The sequence below is a fragment of the Bidens hawaiensis genome, unplaced genomic scaffold, assembly GCF_021521415.1.
Source record: "Bidens hawaiensis isolate Kalapana, Puna unplaced genomic scaffold, B.hawaiensis_p1.1 tig00032892_1, whole genome shotgun sequence".
In the NCBI taxonomy this organism is placed as follows: Eukaryota; Viridiplantae; Streptophyta; class Magnoliopsida; order Asterales; family Asteraceae; genus Bidens; species Bidens hawaiensis.
In genome coordinates this window covers 1-21,213 of record NW_027495633.1, presented here as the reverse complement: position 1 = coordinate 21,213, position 21,213 = coordinate 1, and the positions used below count along the sequence as shown (strand labels likewise).

At 36.8% G+C, this 21,213-nt stretch overlaps 3 protein-coding genes across 3 annotated transcripts; 1 reads left to right on the top strand and 2 right to left on the bottom strand.

Annotated features, from left to right (window-relative positions):
- Window positions 1-4,249: 4,249 nt before the first annotated feature.
- Window positions 4,250-6,655, bottom strand: LOC143584256 (protein DCL, chloroplastic-like). Its single transcript, XM_077066344.1, has 3 exons — window positions 6,280-6,655; window positions 5,949-6,063; window positions 4,250-4,459 (listed from the first exon to the last, which is right to left on the bottom strand). The coding sequence occupies exons 1-3, from the start codon at window positions 6,627-6,629 to the stop codon at window positions 4,283-4,285; spliced, it is 642 nt and encodes a 213-aa protein (XP_076922459.1). The 5' UTR covers window positions 6,630-6,655; the 3' UTR covers window positions 4,250-4,282.
- A 2,212-nt stretch (window positions 6,656-8,867) lies between these two features.
- Window positions 8,868-10,968, top strand: LOC143584255 (cold-regulated protein 27-like). Its single transcript, XM_077066343.1, has 3 exons — window positions 8,868-9,105; window positions 10,000-10,161; window positions 10,250-10,968. Exons 1-3 carry the CDS (start codon window positions 9,001-9,003, stop codon window positions 10,490-10,492), a joined length of 510 nt encoding a protein of 169 aa, XP_076922458.1. The 5' UTR covers window positions 8,868-9,000; the 3' UTR covers window positions 10,493-10,968.
- Window positions 10,969-17,302: 6,334 nt separating this feature from the next.
- Window positions 17,303-18,384, bottom strand: LOC143584254 (serine/threonine-protein phosphatase 7 long form homolog). Its single transcript, XM_077066342.1, has 4 exons — window positions 18,002-18,384; window positions 17,777-17,890; window positions 17,609-17,696; window positions 17,303-17,530 (listed from the first exon to the last, which is right to left on the bottom strand). The coding sequence occupies exons 1-4, from the start codon at window positions 18,382-18,384 to the stop codon at window positions 17,303-17,305; spliced, it is 813 nt and encodes a 270-aa protein (XP_076922457.1).
- Window positions 18,385-21,213: the final 2,829 nt, after the last annotated feature.

Below are 21,213 nucleotides of genomic sequence, written 5' to 3'. Positions count from 1 at the left end.
TATTGATGGTTATGTTTTTTTAACTAGACTAAATATAGTTATTGTGTTGAACATGGTTGATCATGTTTCTTACTTTTGTATCATTATTCAGTTTACTTAGTCAAGATATGGATACACAAGATCATGATATGGATTTACAAGACCAGGGGATGGATTCACAGGACCCGGATATGTCCTTCACCAATCTTCTTGGTGGAAACTCTCATGAACCTTAGTGACTCTCTACCCTTACCCTCTAGCAATTCAACCAACGTTAAGAGGTCGATGAGGGGTACAAACTTCACCTCTAAAGAAGACGAGTTACTTGTCTCAGCATGGCTAAATTGCAGCCTTGATGCCATAAAAGGAACAGATCAAAAGAGCTCTCACTTCTGGGTACAAATATTTAAATACTTTCATGAACATAAAGAAACCACAACCGAGCGGTCAGTTAAGTCTTTAACACAACGATGGTCGTGCATTCAAAAGGCCACAAATAGCTTTTGTTCATACCTAGATCAAGTTGAAGGGGTAAATCAAAGTGGTATAACCGAGCATGATAAGGTAAAGTTTCCATACTCTTGTTTTGAGACTACTTTATTTTTTATTCTGTTTTTTCTAACACACATTTTTATTTGTTTAATACAAGTTTGATAGGGCGAAGATCATGTACCAATCAATAGAAAAGTGCATCTTTCAGTTTGAGCATTGTTGGCACATACTGAAGGGCGAACCTAAATGGAATTCGCGTCCCACAAAATCTGTCCCAAAGCAAAGGAAGACGATGGTCCCGACCCCGACCCCAAACCCATCCCCGAGCACAACCCCGTCTCCAACATGTAATGTGATTGACAATGGAGTTGTCGAATTAGACCGACCAATGGGTAGGAAAGCTGCAAAACGAAAACGAATGGCCGAAACTATGCAAACCGAGGAAATCATCCAAATCAGAAAGATGAGGTATACTCTTTTAGAGGAGTCACGGGTTCAAGAGAAAGAGTTTTATCGACTTAAGGCTGAGAAGATGGAGTATGACAGAAAAGTTGAAGATGAAAGGTTGAGGTTGCAGTTGGAGAAGATGGAGTATGACAAAAAGGTTGAAGATGAAAGGTTGAGATTGCAGTCCAAGAAGATTGATTATGACAAAAAAGTTGAAGATGAAAGGCTGCCATTGCAAGCGGAGAAGATGGAGTTTGCAAAGAAAGAGTCCGAACAACGGATTATGATGGGGGACATGAGTAGCATGTCACAAATCCAGCGGCTATATTTTGAGGAACTTTAGAGGGAAATCATAATGAGGCGCAATCATACTTGAGATAATTTTGAAAGTCGAAGACTAGTGCGTATATTTTGGTTCTACATGGAAATATTTATGCCTATTTTTTTTGTGTTAGGGTCGGTCTTAAACTTTATTTTGATGGTTGATTTTCTGTTGGTACTAGTATTTTATTTGCAAAAAATTTAAGGAGGTTGGAACCTACATTTTCATCATTCCATGTTTTGCGTTTGTCTGTCATATGATTTATATCTTGACTGGACATGGTAGTTTTCTGTGGGCTTCATTTGCTTGAAATATATCATGTGTCGTATACTTGCGTTTGCTTTATATCATTACTCACTACTGTTTGTGTTGGGAACAATTATAAATGTTTGGTCTCGTTTGACTTAAGCATAACGAGTCGAATTCGAATAATTGGAGTGGCAGGAATGTGAATCAGGAAAGGTAGGTGATCACCGGGCCGGGCGGTTGGGCTGGACAAGGAGATGGTGGACAATTTGGTGGCCCGGTAATCGAACCCGAAGCCGCCTAAAACTGAGGAAGATGACCTTAAGGATCTTGAAGCTTTACTTAATAAGAAGTCGTTTAAAGAGCTGCAGAAATCGTAAACTGCATCTTCGGTATGTAATTTTATATATCTGTTAATTTACAGTGGTCTTAAAAGTGTTTGTGCTCATGTTTTCTGATTTATGCAGGTCTAAGGTAAGTTGTCGGTCTTCTGCGTCTTTACCGATTCTATTCTAAATGGTGACTTCTTCTTCGTAGGTACTCGATTTTTCTTACAACCGTATTTGTGTTTAGTCTTTTTTTGTTTTTTGTCAATAAACATGATTGCATTGTTAGGAAATTAGGGTCTTTCTTTTGCCAACCTGATGCGTTGCTATTCTTTTGAGAATTTATTAATTTATTTACAGATTGGGACATTGGGTTGCATTTGTGATTTTATTTAGAGGTGCCTGTGTTTGTTTACAAGTTAGGATATGGGTGGTTTATTTTATTTTATTTTTTCTAATTTGAAGAGTTATAGTATAACAGTTACTTTTAAGTTTCCTTCCAAAAAAATGCTTCATTTGGTGAGAACATGTGGTAATGTTGCTAATATGAAATTTTGGAATTTACAAAATTTTAAGTTAAAAAATAGTAGAACCATTATAATGTCACGTTAGTTGTTTTAAAAGAGTAGAGCAAAAGATGCACTTAGCTAATTCACTGTACATTTAGGAGAAGCTAGAAGAATTTGTAGATGAGCAGATAGAGTGTTTAGGCTAACAGTGTGTTCAAATGTCTTTGCTCATATTTCCAAGTGATCGATCAAATGGAAAATGTTTATATCCCTTTTACCTTGATGCCTGTTTTTTCTATCTTTATATTTTAGAGGTCTTTCAACTTTCATATACTTTTTGCAGGCTTGGTTCTATGTACTTTTTGATCTTTGGAAATATTTTTTATAAGCATACAAAAAGGAGTTACTTATCAACTAATCATTTGCATCATCCGATGGTCTATTTGGTATCTTTCTATTATTAGTTGAATTCAAATACATATTAATGTACTTAGGATGCTCGAGGCATTAATGGCCCCAAGATTTGAGAGAACTCATCCGGATTGGAAGACACAAATCATTGCAAGACACATGATTGGAGAATCGCCACACCAAGATTTATTGAATGTTGATTGTTAAGGAGTCATATTGTAATAAGGTTACATTTTCTTCATAGTAGGCGATTTCTATTTTATTGATAAAGCGTCGGATTGTAATTTGGATTTTATTGGTAGTAGTGTTTTATTGGTAATACATGTAATGCATTTGACGTGTCCTGTTGCAATGCACGGGTAATACTACTAGTTTAAAATGAAAATGATAATAAAACAAAATAGTTAGTAGTTAAGATATAAATGGAAGAAAGAGAAAGAAATAATAAAAAAAGAATAGAAAGATAGAAATGGGTTGGAACAGGTTTTTAAAAAATGATATATAAAATTAAGAAATTGTGGTTTTTGGTTAAATTTTAAAAATAGAGATGAAGAACCCATTGGGAATGCTCTTATGTATATAATTAAACTGATTCTATTTCATACCACAACCTATAATAATTGTTTCGAGATTTTTATATTCCATCGTTTTCAGAATCGCTATTTCAAATTTTCAATTATTGGAGAAAAAGATTGCTTAACCAATATTGATTCTGGGCATGGGCCAGTCCCAATTCGGTTGATAAATCCGATAAAGTTTTTGTTTCATATATTCTTAAGACATGCATTAAAGTATGTATAAAGAATCTAGCAAAATTTCTAACATATAATATATTATTTATATAAACATACTAATAAACCATAAATTTTTATTTCTTTGTAGACACAGTCATAACCTAAACCATTAAATTGGTTATAGAAAAACAAAATTAAACTAAACTATTGGTTTCTCAATTGATTCAACCGTCCCGAACATATTTGGATATAGAAAACCAAAATCAAACTAAACTATCAGTTTCTCAATTGATTCGACTGTCTTGTTCGGTTTTTCCAATCAGTGTTCAGTTATTTCGGTTTTCTACGCACGCCGTCACCACCACCAAAACTACAATCATTATAACTTTTCGACTGTGAAGTGAAAAGCGACTAAGCTCCTTAACATTAGCAGATGCAAATTATGCAATTAACTTAAATTCCCGTCATCGCCAACCAAACATGTACACATTCACATAAATAACATAATGAAATAATAAGATCAACAAGTGTGAACATAAATATGTGTTCCACTTTATCCTTATACAATGCCAAAAATAGAAGAGTAATTTCAACTGCAAAGAATGTCATAGTTCATCTTTACACTTTTCTCAAAAATGTGCATAATCGCATTCTTGCATACGTATGCATTAGCAATATGAACCAGAAAACAAAGAAAAAATCACACTAATCTTGATGCAACCTAACATCACGTAATAGCAGAGCCTATGTTTCTTGTAACTCGCAGGCAATACATATGAAAGCTGTGATACGCACGATGTATACAATGATTCAGCTTCAATCATTATGCCTACGCCTTCGGAAATGTCTTAGGATAAAGTTGTCTGCATATAAAGGATAGTTTTTCCTTATTAAACCTTTGATGCATTTCCAATAAGAAAAATCAACCAACTCTCCATCTTTTCGCACTATGAACAGACATCTCGAGCTTTCGAAATCTGGATGGTAACCAACCTGTAAACAAACAACACATGCTGAGAAAACCGACTTGAGTGGCTACAATGAAATAGCAATTCAAACCCAATATTCAGAAACATCAAAATCCAAACCCGAATTATCTTTAATAAACATACCCTGTGAACTATTTTTGCTGCTAAATTTACGATCATATGATATTTTTCTTCAAAGTTTGCAGTACACGTTGTATCAAATATGCAATCTAGTTACCACAATTAACATAGTAGATCAAGACAATTTGACAAAAATCTCCTGATATATTAAGGTGTCAACACTGATGACAATAAGATAAAAACTTGTGTCTACATATATATACACATACAAACATAGGCCATGAGAAAACCAAAAAACTGCATAGGCATGTTTGACAGTAATATTCTTAGAATAGGCATAAAAAATTTTGCTAACAAAAATAGGCATGGCTAATATATGTTGACACATAACCCTTTTGGGCACCAAATAGGCCGACATGAAATATCAGCAAAACTGAGAGGGGAAGGGGCACTCATGGGTATTACCCATGCATTGGTCAATCATGTACTGCCACCTCATTTCTACCATTAAGTACCCAAAAACCACAAACTTACAGACATCGCCTACCCACAAGTACCCTAGAACTTTATTAATTCATTTTAATTCTTCAATGGCCAATAATGAATCAATGTAGTGTGGCAAACCTTTGCCATGAAATGAAGCCGTACACCTTATCCACATGGGATGGGGTGGTGTTGCCATGTGGTTTGGAAGCCATACACCCTACCCATATAGGTGCCCCTTCCCCTCTGAGTTGGCAAAACCTTATTACATGTGTCACGATCAGGATACAGCGGTGCCTAAATGACGATGAGTGGGCTACGATGGTGTTGTGCACCAAACAATTCCCAAAGACGCCTAAACGCTGGTGATAGGCCACCTTTGTATACTAGGCAATTACCCAAGACGCCTTAAATGGCATGAGTTAAGCTCATTTGGATCCCACACGTTGACAATAGGGCACTCTTTTAGCCTTATCAAATTCAAAAGATGCCTAAAAAGGAGTGTTATTAGGCACCGTTGTTGCCTATTCATCATTGTTTAGGCACCACTATAGCCCGGTTGTGACAGACGTCATAATATGGTTTAGCCAACTAAGTTTTACATGATATTCCGTGCTGGCCCCTTTAGTGCCTAATGTGTCCAAGAGGGTTATGTGTCAAGATGTGATTAGCCATGCAAACCCTACAAGCAGCAATAACGGAAGCGATGCCTATTTTGGTTAGGAAATTTTCATATGCCTATTTTGAGAATATTTTAGGCAAAAATGCCTATTTTGGTCCCTATTAGAATTACATATATGTATTATTTATACCACAGTATACTGCATATATCAGCTTGAAGTTTTTCAGTTTACTCATGATTCATGAAGAAGAGTTTCCTCATGATCCCTCCCCTACACACACACATACACACACACATATATATATAGAGAGAGAGAGAGAGAGTTAACCGTGATGTATTTGATGCCACATCCAATTTTCTTCTCACTTTCGGGATGATGTGGCAACAACCTCTCTAGAATAGTTCTCTCATGCTCGGGACTTAACCTCTCACCACTTGCGTATCTGCAACAAGAAACTTCGTTATAACAATCAGAGTCCGCATAACATTAAACCCTAAAAATGAACAGGCAGATAGATTTGAGTTGCTAACAACTTAATGAGAATGTATACAATTTCAATCCATCAAACAGAACCTCCTAATGCTCTCTAATTCCAACATCTAAGGCTCAATAATAAGAGTAATTGATACATAAGCACAAACAATAAGTAATATCTTACTTGGTGGAATGAAGAATCATCCTAACAAAACCAACCAGAGGCACCGTATCTTCCAATATCCTGTCCTCCCAATCAATCCACCCATCCTCATTACCACCATCATCTTCATAATCAGAATCAATCACCTCGTCTTTCACCTCCACCACCGGCTTTCTGAGTAAATCGTAAGCAAATTCATCCTGCCGTCGGCTACTACTACTACTACTACTACTAGCTGCTTTCAAACCAGCAAAACGCAATGTGGAGAGTCGATACGGAAATGAAACTATGGAAGGAGTTGTGGATAATATGTGTGGAAAGATAATAAGGGTTGTGTGGTGGAGGTGAGTGTGTAGAGATGATGATTCCATAGTGGTTGTAAACTATAAACCCTAGTTAGTTTTTTAATCCAGTTGAGGTGGATTTGGAGGTTTAGAGAAGGGTGTTGGTGTTAACTAACAAGTGCTGATGAGGATAACTGTTTTGTTGGTAACAACATTCTATTGGATTGGATATGGGTCGGGTGTGGTGGATTCCTCAATTGGATATTTGGATTATGGATACGATGAGATGGAAATGTGACTTGTATTTTATCTTTTTAACTGACATTTCACATTCAGGAGAAATTCAACCAACAGATAAGAAAACTCACTGGTCTAATTTAAGCCTCCTAGACTAAAACATGAAACCTCCTCTTTTCAAAATTTTTTTAAATTAAAGTTTTTGATTGTCTCATCCTAACCGCTTAAATTAAAGATCATTGGCATGTGACTATGTATTTACATACTAATATGAATAGTTAACACCTATATAACCCAACAAATATTATTTTTAACTGGGTTTGAGTTTGAGTCTAGTTGATATCTAGGGTGTAAATGATGTAACATCTCTGATTTTTCGTATTTGTATTCGTATTCGTTTACCAGACTCCGGAATATATTTCGAATCTTTCGTATTAATGAAAATTTGTATTTATTAGTATTTAACTTGGTTTAACTAATTGTATATATTAATAACTTTCAAACTTATCAAACAATGCTTAGAAATCTTTAAAATTGCTTAATATGGCTAAAAAATGCATTTTGGAACTTTAGGGACTAATTTTGCCAACTCTTTCCTATTTTTGACTAAATTAAAGAAACGAGGTTCGCTCGGAAAGGCTGCTATACCATACCCGGATGGAGGTTGAGGATAGAACATGTTCGGTCCCTCGCCCTTATCTCCTTCGCCGGAGACTGCAAATGATGGGAATCCTATCGATAAAGAAGAGGTATAAGCATCGCCTCTCGATCCAATCCGTCTCCCCTGCGTGATTTGGAATAGAGTACTATTACTCTATTTAAATCTAAAAAACATGTACTCTATCTAAAAAACATGAAGCAGCTCCCGCTAAGAACTTTTAATTGATATCTGAAATAGACTAGGTTGCAAAAAAAGAGATTTCCCTAATGACAAAGCTTTTAACGACGCCCCATATCCTTTCATTTTCCAAATATTTTTACGAATACGCTTTTTTGATATCGAAGTACGTTTTTTTGGAATTGCCATTTAAAAGTTACTCGTTGTTATAGTTGGATGTGAAAAAGCTCCAAGATACGAAAATTAATGTTTTAAAACAGCCCGATTCGTTTTCTTGTTGTCCAAGCTGAAATTTGTTAGTTATTATCAAGGTTGTAAAAGTCGCTAGACGGATCCTAGGCGGCCAATTGGGAAGTTAGGAGTACTCGGCCTTAATCAATGAGTACTCAGCCTTAGTCAGAGAGCACTTGGGGATGGCTCACCGAGAACTCGGCCTAGGTGAGGATTACTCGTTGAGTACTCGGCACCTAGACACGATTTTTACAACAATGGTTATTATACCCAATTTTCTCATTAATAGCTTATTTCATTTCCTAATCGAGTGGATTACTTCATAAATGCATTATAGCTCTCAATATTTAATCAAAACACATCTCTAAACCTTAAGAACTTACAAGAAGAAATATGAGAATATGAACTTGGAAGACGAAATTCAAACTAAATGCGTCTTGAAAGACGAGATTCAGAAAGCTCTTTTTTCAAGAAAAAATTAATATGAACGGACCAGACAAGAAACATAAAAAAACCGTCTGGAGAGACTGTTTTTTAAAAAGTGACTTAACTACAAAATTTGGACGGAAACCTCGAGATTTTTAAAAATCTCGTCGGGTAAGTCAGATTCTTTCCACATGTCAACTTTTGATTGGTTTAAAAATCTCGTCGTTTATTTTACCAATGCGTCGCCTCAGTACATATTTAATGGGTTGTTTTGGGAATCTGATAATCCTTCATTGAATCATTTTGAGAATTTTCTCTTTTATTAACTTTAATTTATAATTCTACTAATTGTTATAGCATGGTAGGAAATGCGTACAAAAGGAATCAAACCATTGAAAGCATGCCACGTGTAAAATAAAACCAGAGGCGGTCAGTTGATAGCCTGATATTTTGAGAGGAGAATGGAATCACAAAAATATCTGGTTCACAGAAAAAATCAACGGGCAACAAAATATCTGGCTGCCGACGTGGACGTGAAGATGACGTGGTTCCAGTAACACGTGTAAAAGCATATGACACCTGGCACTTATCATTCCTCCTATTGAAGCTCTTTTGAGTTTTTGTTTCTCATATTCCTTGATTCACCAACAAAAACAAAAATATCCAAATCTACAGTTTTCTCTCATTTTTATATTTTTAATTAAATTAATTATCTGTAATAGATCTATGGAAGGTGAACTGTTTTCTCCGGCGGCGGAGACGGTGGTTGAGACGTGTTCTCTGGCGTCTGAGATGACCGGTAACGATGAGCAAGAGGAGAGTTCAATTATGGTATTATTATTATTATTATAAACAATCTATGTTACTTTTTATTTATTTGATTGTATGTATTGAATGATGTTAGATTTAGATTTGATAATTTTAAGATCTGTTTAGTTTGTTATCATCTTCTGATCTGAATTGCGGTTATTTTCTCGCTCCATTTGTGTAATTGTGAATTTGCGATAAATTGGTTTCGTGTTATGTGAATATGATTGTTGGTGTAAATATTTTGTGTAGGTCTGTTGTGTTTAGCAAATTAAGGTCTCTTATTATGAGGTGTTTTGGCAGAGCTAGAATTTTATGATTTGTATTGAATTTTTGGAGCATAATTGCTTTTGAAATCAAAATAAACGTGATTCGAATACTGATTTCTGTCTCCTAAAAGGCAATCATGTGCAGAATTTTGCATGTGTTAAAGCCTAACAGATCAAAGCCGAACGGTTAGGCAAGAGTGTTTTGTGTTGATTTCTGAGAAATTGGTGATATTTTGGGCTCAAAACAAACCATTCTTTTAGTTTTTTGTTGGATAACTAATAGCTTAGGGCTTGTTTAGTCATCTTTTTATTGTTTATATGAATCAGAAGAGGATTTTGGCACTTACCAGTCATTGAAATCTTATGTGACATTATCACATTAATAAAGACCTTAAAGTTTAGCATGTGCTGATTTAAAACAAAAGGTAGAAACACATTTTTGAGCATAGCTGAAACACAAAAGAAAGATTACACATCTTTTGAGCAGGAAATTGAAATATTTCTGCATGACGAAAAACATGGTGCTTTTAATTTTCATTAATCTGGATTAAGGGTTGCTTGTATATGCGTATTTTTTATTCTCTACTATGTTTATAAAATGTATGTATTATTTCCTCACATGAGGTGCTCACTAAAACTTACTGTTCAGATGTCGCCGAAAAAGGAATCATCAAAATGGACGAATGAGAAACATAGTTTATATCTGAAGTCAATAGAAGCATCATTCGTTGATCAATTATACAACTCTTTAGATATGCCAAGTTGTCAAACACAAAATACCTACTGCTCTGATGAAATTTCATCTGGCCAGGTTTAAATTCTAAATCCTATTTATAACTTTACAAACGTCATAAGCTATTTTATATGTTTCCACCATTCTGATAATATTCATTTGTCAGTACAAGGTTCTTAGCCGTGGTTATCGGTCAAAGAAAAGTTTCAAAAGACAAAGTCCACATGCGAAACGTGCATACAGGCCTCGTGTTTCACCAGGGAACCCTTGGATTCAGCATTTCAGTAACTGGTCCCGCAAACGGCTATCTTCAACCGCAACTTCTCAACTGGATCAACATGCTATCGTTACAGAGGGAACGGATCAAAATTTTGTTGATGACATGTCATGCAGCAGGAAAAAGGTGTGAATCTTAAATGATCGGGTAATACGAGCGTCTATTGTATCAGCAAATTAGGTGTATTAAAAATCAAGCGTTCCATGTTTTTGTAAAAGATTATTATAGATCCCCGATAGTTATGTTTCCACAAAAGAAGAAGGGCTTCGGTTAGTTTACCATAGTCTTTTATTGGTAATAAAAGGCGAAAGGCATTATAGGTGACGATTTATATGTTTTTAACCCACTTAAGGCTTAGGGTGCTGAAAGCAAATATTGAAGATGTAGATTAGATGATAATGAGAGTCAAAGGATGTTTGACCTGGACTTGGAAAGTCAACATAGTTAGGTTATTGATCATCGATTGGTTCTCGTTTTTCTTCTTTTAATTTTTTGCCTTTGTTGTAATCGTGCTTATTAGTTTTGTTTTCCACCATGTGGTCGATCTGTAGCATGGATCAATGAAGTCGAATAATAATAAACGAATATTTGACCTGTCTTGTAACAAATATATGGTATTATTCATTTTTCATTGTTTATTTTGTAGCCTACAAGAATAAGAATATTGCAAATTTGTATGTGTAGCATGGATTGAATTATATATATGATACCATGCAAGGTATAGCTAACTATTATCTGCAGATGGCAAAATTTAAGCGTATTACCAGATCGATTTGTTTTATTAAGCAGCAGGAGCAGGTGTCGGCGCTGTATATTTCTCAATAGCCGCTTTAATTCGTTCCTTATCTCTGGTAGGAAAAGCTTCTAATAGGGTTCCATTTTTGTAGAAATGAAAGAGAGGTACTGCCTGTGTCAAATTTAAAAGTAAACTCAAATTACAGAGTGACCAGGTTAAATTATTTAACAGTAAAGGGGATGTTGGAGTCTAATTTTGACTTGTTATAAGCAGAAAACCGAATCACAGTGGGCTAGTTTCAAATTCAATTTAAAAACTACACTTACAAAACTTCACCTTGTAGTGTTGGCTCCGATCTGACTAAAAAAGAGTCGAGTCTGATTTGGTCGGTGTCGACTAAAATTTGTATTATAGGTTGAACAACCAACTATGGTTTTGTAATATGCGATGAACAAACCATCGGTTTGGCGATTTGGAGTTGTTTCCCTCTTTGAACTTAAAATGTTAGTTTTCATTAAAAACTTTTAAAAATATAAAGATGGTTGACTGTATATAGTAATAAGAAAATTATACAATAATAATAATAATAATACGCCCTGCTTGCGGTGCGCACATATAATGTATATATGTGTGAACCCTTGGGTGGGCAAAAGTAAAATTGCACTAATTTTGACGTTATTTTACTAATCACGTGAAAATAACGTTAAAAGTGGCGGAAGGTTAATCAGGCATCATGTGGTGGCGTTGATAGCCGAAAGACAAGGGCACATGCACCAATCAGCCGGTGTCCCGATGATTGAGTGTTATGTGTCTTATGTCCAAGGCTTGATTCAAAACTACTATCGAGCCGGGGGTCTCACCGGAAGCAGCCTCTCTATCCCTATGGGATAGAGGTAAGGCTGTCTACATCTTACCCTCCTCAGACCCTACCATAGCATTGCTATTGGTGGGATATACTGAGTACGATGATGATGATGATGATGAATAATAATAATAATAACAGTAAAAAAACCATCAGTTCAGTCATGCCCAAGTTTTTCCGACCCATGAACCAAAAGCTAAATCCCGGGAAGGGTAAAACAAGAAAGGAATTTTGAATAGATGAAATATCATACCTTAATTCGAAGTCGTTCTGCTATATCTGATTGTTCATCAATCACCTGCAACATGCATCAAAGATCATGAAAATCTGCCACATTCTACATTATCTCAATTAAAGAACAGTTGACTCGTAGATAGTGGAACCGTGACCTATGATGGTGTGAAACCACAATTCTGTTATCACATGGAGTTTGTTTCCAGTAAGGTTGACTGGTTTTTGAATTCGGTTTGTGTGCTGTGGATCTTAACTTTAGCAAAAGGCATGAGGGTTTGGTGAATCATGGTGCTATGTTTATTCACTGAAGTATGTATAGACCAGGATTTAATGTGCTAAAAAATCAAAAAAGTAGAGTTGCCGATGTTCTTCGTCTTCGCTATTAATTCTTGATATGTATCAACTGTAAGAAGTAAAAAATCAAAGTATGAATTCTTTTGATCTATACAGTGTAATGAATAAGCAGACCTATTATACTAGTAAAGCAAAGAGACTAAATAAACTGTTAAAACCGAACCATCTAAGCGAAGCAAGTTGGCTGGTTTGCAATTATAGAGCTCAGCTCAGCTCAGTTCTACCTTTATTTTATAATTTTGGAATATGCAGTTACATAAAATAATATATTAACCTTTATTAGATTCATAAACCATGATCAATAAAATAATTTTACACAAGCTAACTATTCTGAGAATAAAATAAGTTAATATAATCCTACTGGTTTGGCTTGTAGATTACAGACAGACAATAAAGTATGAACAGATTGAAACACAATTCGGAATAATAATAACCATTGGATATCATGCCTATTGCGGCATGGATGGGAGTTGAAATAGTACCTGCCTGTTAGACGAAGGAGGAGACTGGTTGCAACAGTGGAGCAGTTGGCCAATGAGAGCAGAGGGCAATGAGAGTCAATAATAACATTCACCACCGCACACTTGTGCCTCTCATATCCACCACTCGCTCCATTATTCCTGTATCCCACATTTGACTCTGAATTTTGGTCACCGTGATTTTTATTATTATATTCATAAACTACCCACTAAAGTTTTCTAGTTTATGATTTATGCACGTTATGTTTTCTAGCTAACTTTTTATGTTGTTTTCTTGAATTTTTTTTAAATAGTGCTTTTAAGAAAAGTTGTTTCACAAATGGTATATTTTTTTAAAGTACTTTTACAAATGGTGAGCTTCCAAAAAAAAAAATAAGTATGAATAAAATAATACAAACTGTGGTTTGAAACCACGGATTGCACCCAAAATATAAACCTAATACTGCTTTCCGTGAGTGAAGTGGTTTTGATGGTCAAGTCGTGGTTTGAAACCACGGTTTGATGCTTTTTATTATTTTTTTTGTCAAGTACAGAATGTTCACATGTATCTTTTTGTTTTTTAGTCAACCCGTGGTTCAAGACCACGGTTTGATATGTTTCTTGATTCTCTACACTTTAAACAGATTTACATAATATATTTGCATGCATGTTTTTGTTTTATGCTTTAGTGATGATAATAGCCTGCAAGATTCTCAAAATGTAACATCTCACAACTTTTGCAGAGAGATATGATTGAAGTTACTATTTAGTGGGATAAAGCATGCAAGTTTTCCAGTGAGATTTCATCTCACAACTTTTGCAGAGATATGTGATTCAGTAACTTTTCAGTGTAATATCATTTCAATAACTTATCATGCACTATGGTATATTAAAAATACACTTTAAATGACATTATAAATAAATTATAAACACATAGTTCAGAATAAAACTATTAACTTGGCATTTTCTCTAATTTTATTCTCACTCAATCAAGATGTCTTCATTCAGTCCATTTCTTCTAAGAATATTCTGGGGTGGTAATATTTCTTATGAGAATGGATTTGTTTCTTATGACGAATCAACCCGAATTTCTTCATTTCCTATTCGCCAAAAAATGTCTTACGAATAGTTAGCTGATATGATTTATAATCTTATTGGTCTTCCTAAAGAATCCTATAGTTTGGTGGTGTTGTTATCCTACAAGTTTCAAGGGATACGTGAAGCGTCACATATTGTCAATGACGGGAGTTTAGAAATGTTGTATTTTCTAGCAGAATCAGATAGAAAATTCAGGGGTGATATTTACATGGAACCAGTAATTCCCGTCCAACAAGTGGGTTGTATGGACCTCCTACGAAGTTTTTCTGTCTCAGAGACTATGACATTCGTTAATTTTGGATAACTTTTTTATACGATTGAACTATAAACCGACCCGTTTTGTAACTCGGATCTTTCGATAATATAAAATGATGGGTTTTATGTTACATAATCATCTCACACTTGTCGGATTTCAAAAACACCCTTTTACGGCTATTAAAACACTTTAAAACGCTAAAAACGCATCGAAAACGACTGAAACGACGCGAAATGAACCGGACCAGACCACCTCACCCCTAACCATGCCGCGTCGTGCGACCAAGGGGGAGAGGCCGGTCGCGCGGCGCTACTGGTGTCTGCATCAACTTTGTGATGAATTTTTGTTGTTTGTTTGTATTATTTGACTTGCTAACCAATTAAAACACATACAAGTATTGATATAAAACTTGGAAATAAACTTTGACCATTACCCTATATAAACAAGCTTATCTTCTTCATTCCAACCTTGTTCATTCACTTCTTTACTCTCCCAAACAAAAAACACAACTTCATCTCTTCAAGGTTTTTTAATAATCAAACAAGAACCATTCTTTAATTTTGTTTTGTTACTTAGTAATTGAAGCTTGTGGTACAACATATATATAATATGCACCCCTTGTTTACCTTCGACTTTCACCTTCTCCGGCCTTGGTTGGTTGAGGTGATACGCTACAAGACAAGGTTACATGGAGGACTCATTATAGTCCTTGATTATACTATATTTCCTTTAATGCTTACAAGTCTTGATCAAAGTATAAGTAGTTTAGTTTCTAATTCATGTTAAATGAGTTCCATGGTATTGGGTATGAAGTCACTAGCCTCGGTTTTATCCCGAGTTGAGAACCGAACCAAAACCGAACTCTTGTTTACTAGTTTTTTTTTTATATAGTTAAATAAACATGTTTATGTAAGATTTGAATATTATAACTTCTAAAATCGTTTTTATAGTTCTATGGTATTTGGGTATGTGGAAACCATCCTCGGTATCATTCCGAGTCAAGGACAAAACCAAAACCGAACTAAACCGAGTTCACTCGCTTAAGACACACAAGTGTGTTTTGGGCCACCGAAACTCATCTTTTCTTCAAGAGTGTATTTAAAGCTAATTTTAAATTATTTTCTCAACATACTTGGTGTGTCGGAATCTAACTTGATATTATAACAAGTTTGGATCGGTGAAACCAAATACTCGCTTAATGGACGTTAAGGTTCTTCACAATAGAACTATATATTTGGTTAAGTCTTTTGATTTTTATTGAGTTATCTCATAATATTTACCATTTTGGAAAGTTGACTTTGAGTTTGGTTAATTATCAAGACTCGAATCGACAAATCCGAACACTCGATTAAAACCTCGTTTTGGTATTTATATAACAAAGGGTCTTGCAATAGTGCATTATAACCCACATAATTACTTGACATAGGTTGAGTAATATTTATGAATGGAATACCAACACCTGGTTTCGGGTAAACTTATTTTTCAAGAAACATTTCTTTAAATATCAAATATTTACATTTTAAACCCTAAACTTTATTTATTTACGTTACTTTTTATATATTTTACTTTAAACCTTTTCAATACTACCTACTAACTTAAGACCCTTTTAATCTAGGTCTTGCTCGTTAAACCGATCTCCGATTATTCATGAATCAATCTTTCAAGTTACTTAGTTAAAGTGAGTACATTTCATCCCCCGTTTTCACTTTTATACTTTGGGGGTAACATGCATACTTATTTAAAACAAGAATGATTTGTTATACTCGATCCTCAAACCACAAACTCTAGGGTGTATGATACTTAGAATACTTGCTCTATTGTGTGTTATATGTTTCATATGCTTTACGTGCACGAGTGTTTATTTTTATGTTGTTGTTGAGCCTCAATAAGTATGATCATACGCTCCCCTAACTACTTTAGCCTTGTGCTAGTAGAATAGGGCCTCATTATCCGAGTATGTCGGTTGTTACCGATTAGAAAGGATCCTCATTTATATATGTTTTATATACCACGATTTATACTTTTATATATAGTCTCATATACGTTTATGGATTTCGCTCATATTATATATATACTCAAAACTATGAAATTGCTCACCAAAATACGTGTTGACAAATATTATTTTATGCATTGTTACAGGTTTGATTATTACTTGACTTGGAGTTTGAAGACGTCATGCTATTTGATACCGCAAGGTTATTAGAAGAATGAACAATATTTATTTCTTGTATTTGGTGCTTATTTGTTTGAACGAGATGTGTTACTTTGGTGATTGAATGAAATTAATGAGTTGTTTAAATATTGTCACTTTAATAGTGTCTTGTTGTTCATGGGCAATCCGTTGCACCCCCGCATGTTCCGCCGCCTTTGGTCGGGGTGTGGCAGTGACAACCCAAGAAACAACTCCATTTGAATCTAATCTTTTGACTCATGATGTAGCAGCCGGTTCGTCAATGTTTACCAGCCAACACGATATTCCAGATCCACAAGCTAGTGACACTGACGATCAAGGGGGATTTGACAACTCTGATTATAAAAGCTTTGAATCTTCGGAAGATGTGAGACATGATTTGAGCTTGTCTACCGATGTAACTGATGAAGACGGCTACGTTGAACCTCCAACATAGTATAATGTCAGAATTGTTCAAGGCTTTGCTCAAGGTTCGATGAAACATTAGTTATTTTATAAAACAACGGAATAAGATGTTAAATACAAAATTATATACAAGAAATAACACACCAATAGTTCAAATCTACCGCCGTGATTTTGTGATGTTCCTGCTTAGCTAGGTTTAGAAATATAAAATACGGTTCGAGCCATGAACAATGTCATATATTCTTCGCTACCCACACTTGTATCACATGGTATACCATTTACAACATTGTTTAACCTCCCCTACCACATTTCAACATAAATTAAGTGTTCATTTTTCCAGTGCTTTGCTTATCCTTTCCGGTTGACTTTATGCATTCTCATGTGTTCTTTTTTGTTAAAGATCAAATTTCTAGGAATGGTTTGTACCATTCCAAATTGACGCATAACCCTGCTTGGTAAATGTGGTTCAACAACTTCCCAAAATAAGAGAGCCGTATCACATCTCCAACTATCTTTTCCACTTAAACAACTTTTCGGAAGAAGGTCTTCTGCTTGAAAATATGGCATCCAATTAAACTGTTAATAAAAAATAAATTATATTAACACCCAATCACAATATGAATAAAGTTTATATGTATACACAATTTTGAATACCTCAAATGCTTGTAAAGATTGTAACTGTGAACGGTAGTGGGAGATTGCATGATTTGGTATTTCACGAAAACTTAAATGACAATTCGATCTAATAAATAGTAAAAGAATCTAAAAGTGTGAGAGCTCTAAAAATAGAAAAAGAAGCACTCATTATTTTAATAGATATACCTTGAACCGTATGCTTTGCCACTTTGATATTCCATTGAGTGTGTTGGTGAAACATGAATTATTATCTCCCACGCCCATATTGCAACAACATTGATGGGCCATAAATCTCTATGGCTTTAGAAGATGCTCGCATTCATCTCTCGTAAATGACTTAGATAATGGAAAAATACGCTGCTACTCGAAGAATCGGGAAACAAAGTACCACCCAATAAGTGTAGTATATACACTCTTGCTCTCCTAACACAATCGTCTTCCGACGCGTCCTCCGGAAAATCATTTCCTAGTTCAGCTGTAAGACGAGTTAACCTTAATTTTTGAGTTTTAAAATCATTTTCTTCAACATGCAAGCCTAAAAGTTCATTACACAAATACCGTTGCTCGGAAAATGTTAATCTATTATCCCTACCAGAAACAACCTCATCTCCAATTGGTAGACCCCATAAGACTTGCACATCTTCTAAGGTTATTGTGGTCACCCCAAACTTGAAGTGAAATGTGTGTGTTTCCGGACGCCACCTCTCAACTAAAGTGGTTACAAGATGATTATCAACCATTTTGTAACTGCGTTCAATACCACCGCCAAAACTAGCAACACGTATGTGGGGCATAACGTTCTCCGGTATAGGTTTACGTCTAACGCATTCCCAAATTTTTTGGTCGCCACCATGAACTATTAGGGGTTCTTGACTAAAATTGTTATTATGAAACAAATGGTAGGCTCGATGATTTTCACCTAAAAATAACAAATCGAAACTACTTGGACCAGGAAATACTCGTGTATTCATTTTCTAATCTCACAACAAAAGTTATAAAGCTCCTAACAATTTTATTGAATAAATGATAGCAGGGCTTGGATGAGAATATCACAATCAACTTCCACACACACACACACACATACACACACACACACACACACACACACATATATATATATATATATATATATATATATATATATATATATATATGAAGAGGTAGGTCCCAGCAGAGCCCAGTTGGACCCGCGAGACTCACCTTAAACAGGGACGTCTGCGCAAAAACCAACTGGATCCGCAGGACCAACCATGCTCAGAGACGTGACGTCCTTACGCGCAGTACGCAAGCTGGTCCCGCAGGAAATGCCTCCCAATGGTGAAGGACTCCGCCTGTCCCCGCAGCCTCGGATACAAGCCATTAGGGAAGGCCACCCGCGCAGCAAGGCTACACGCACAAGGCACTTAGCTCTCAATCGTTCAGTGTCACCTGAAGGAATGAGCGAAGCCGGGAACAATCCCGCACAAGGGCGGGAGGGGGAATACTCCCGCCCAAATAAGCCAGTCCGTACGATACGGGAAGATCTTCTGTACTGTACCTGACGAGGTATGGGAAAAAGATCTGACTAAAGATACGACAGCTTATAGACAACAGTATGGCGAGCAGCATGCTCCTACACTGTATGTCACTATTAGCCGCTGCCTACTCACCAACTCTTGTCATACCACGTGAGTAGCTGACAGTTGGTGGAAAAGGAATAGTATACAGCAGGCCTGGTCGCTATCAGCCGCTACCTACCCACCAACTACCAGCAGGGCACGTGCGTAGGCTACTGTTGGTGGAACAGGAACACTGTTGCAGCCGGCCATACCTCCTTGGAAACCTACCTTCGGCTATAAATACCACAAATGGTATGACCATCTCATCTTATCATATCTTATCACATTATCATCATATTATACCTGATATCTGCTCTAGCAATCTCTTAATATACTTTCATATTTAAAGAGCAATCTAGTCTGATTCTCACGCCGGAGGGTGGTCACAAGGAGGAACCCCCCCCTTCACAGTGACGAGCTCACGGTGTCTGTTTTGCAGGTTATCAGAAGAACCATCTTCAAAGGGTCTAACCCCTCGTGGGAAACATCTAACCCCCAGGTTACCAGTAATCTGCTCGGGGTCCGGTTAGTGTTTCTTCATTGGCGCCATCCGTGCATAAAGCTAGAACTACATTTTTCTCCAGTTTTTTCAAACTTCTACAAAGATGGTTAGAGAAATTCCGGTAACCACGACCCCAGCTACTGGGGGGAATACCGGTAACACAGTTTTTACAAACACTACCCCGGTTACCCAAGCCGGGGCAAGTGAAGTAAATTTTACGAACACTACCCCAGTTACTCATGCTGGGGCAAGTGCAGTAAATGATCGCCTACTGGGATCCACTGATACCCAGGTTGAGAAACGAAGACTCCCCCGCCAAACTCTAGATGAAGTCAAGGCATGGGCGGAGGCACGACAAAAGGAATTCCAGGCCGAGTTGAACGAACGCTTGCGTTCCCTACAACAGGCCGACGAATTCGAATATTGGGAGGATGACTCGGAGGAATCCGACTCCGACGCGAACCCTCGCCATAGGGCAAAAGGGAAGCGTAAGGAAATGGAATCCCAACCGAAAAGGCATTTTGGACAAGCCTTCAAACCAAAAAGCACAGGTGGAAGTCCACGAGACTTCTCCAAAACGTTCAGACCAAACGTTGCAAATGCAGGAACGTCCAAATTTGCAAGGGACATTGCGGAAGCAATCGCCCCAAGGAGTGCCAAACAAATGCCTAACATAGGCACATATGACGGTATATCTGATCCAGACGATCATTTGAACAGGTTCATAGCAGGGGCAACCGTCAGCAATTGGACGGAACCCACGTGGTGCTACATGTTCCAAATGACGCTTGTTGGGGCTGCTAGAGCTTGGTTTGATCGTCTCCCGGTCAACCACATCTACGACTGGGCAGACTTCCAGCAGAAGTTTGGCCAACACTTCAGCCAGCAACGGAAGTATACCGAGGAGCAATGGACAATCCTCAAATGCATACGAGAAGAAGATGAATCTCTGCCAAACTTCATCACTCGCTTCAACTCAAATAAGCTAAGTTTGGGCAATATCAGTGAAGATCTTGTTCGCGCTGCCTTCATCCAGGGCGCACATGACCCAGAGCTCATCCGCACCCTAACGGGTAAAGATGGCATGCCATCCACATGGGATGCCATCATGACAGCAGCAAAACGCTATGCGGAAACGGAGAAGCAACTGGGTAGAGATCTCCCACAGAGCACAAACCTCTACACTCAGAAGACGAGAGAAGACAATGTCCTCACCGCCCGATTAAATAAAAAGCGGAAGCTAGGCATTTGGCAGTCAAGGGTAAACTTTGACACCTCATCCGGCTTGCAACATCGATTGGGCGGAAAGGATAATGTACAGCCGCACCGAAACTCCAGATGGACGCCACTCACCAAAAGCGTCACTGAGATATTCGCCACTGAAGAGCTCCCGTGGCCAAAGCCTCCAATAATCCGATATCGTCACGATGCTGATCGGAGCAAATACTGTGACTCACAAGACAAAAGGCCACAACACTGAAGAATGCATAGACGTAAAAGACATGGTTGAAGCATTCGTCAGG

Bases quoted from the DNA above. Each gene is read 5' to 3' on its own strand.
- LOC143584256 (XM_077066344.1), bottom strand. From the start codon at position 6,629: ATGGAATCATCATCTCTACACACTCACCTCCACCACACAACCCTTATT. The intron at 6,064-6,279 runs GTAAGATATTAC...TTCTTGTTGCAG, and splicing joins ATGATTCTTCATTCCACCAA to ATACGCAAGTGGTGAGAGGT. The intron at 4,460-5,948 runs GTTAACTCTCTC...GTTTGTTTACAG, and splicing joins GTGGCATCAAATACATCACG to GTTGGTTACCATCCAGATTT.
- LOC143584255 (XM_077066343.1), top strand. From the start codon at position 9,001: ATGGAAGGTGAACTGTTTTCTCCGGCGGCGGAGACGGTGGTTGAGACG. The intron at 9,106-9,999 runs GTATTATTATTA...CTTACTGTTCAG, and splicing joins AAGAGGAGAGTTCAATTATG to ATGTCGCCGAAAAAGGAATC. The intron at 10,162-10,249 runs GTTTAAATTCTA...TTCATTTGTCAG, and splicing joins ATGAAATTTCATCTGGCCAG to TACAAGGTTCTTAGCCGTGG.
- LOC143584254 (XM_077066342.1), bottom strand. From the start codon at position 18,384: ATGCCCCACATACGTGTTGCTAGTTTTGGCGGTGGTATTGAACGCAGT. The intron at 17,697-17,776 runs GTATATCTATTA...ACTATTTATTAG, and splicing joins GGCAAAGCATACGGTTCAAG to ATCGAATTGTCATTTAAGTT. The intron at 17,531-17,608 runs GTATTCAAAATT...TTTTATTAACAG, and splicing joins AATCTTTACAAGCATTTGAG to TTTAATTGGATGCCATATTT.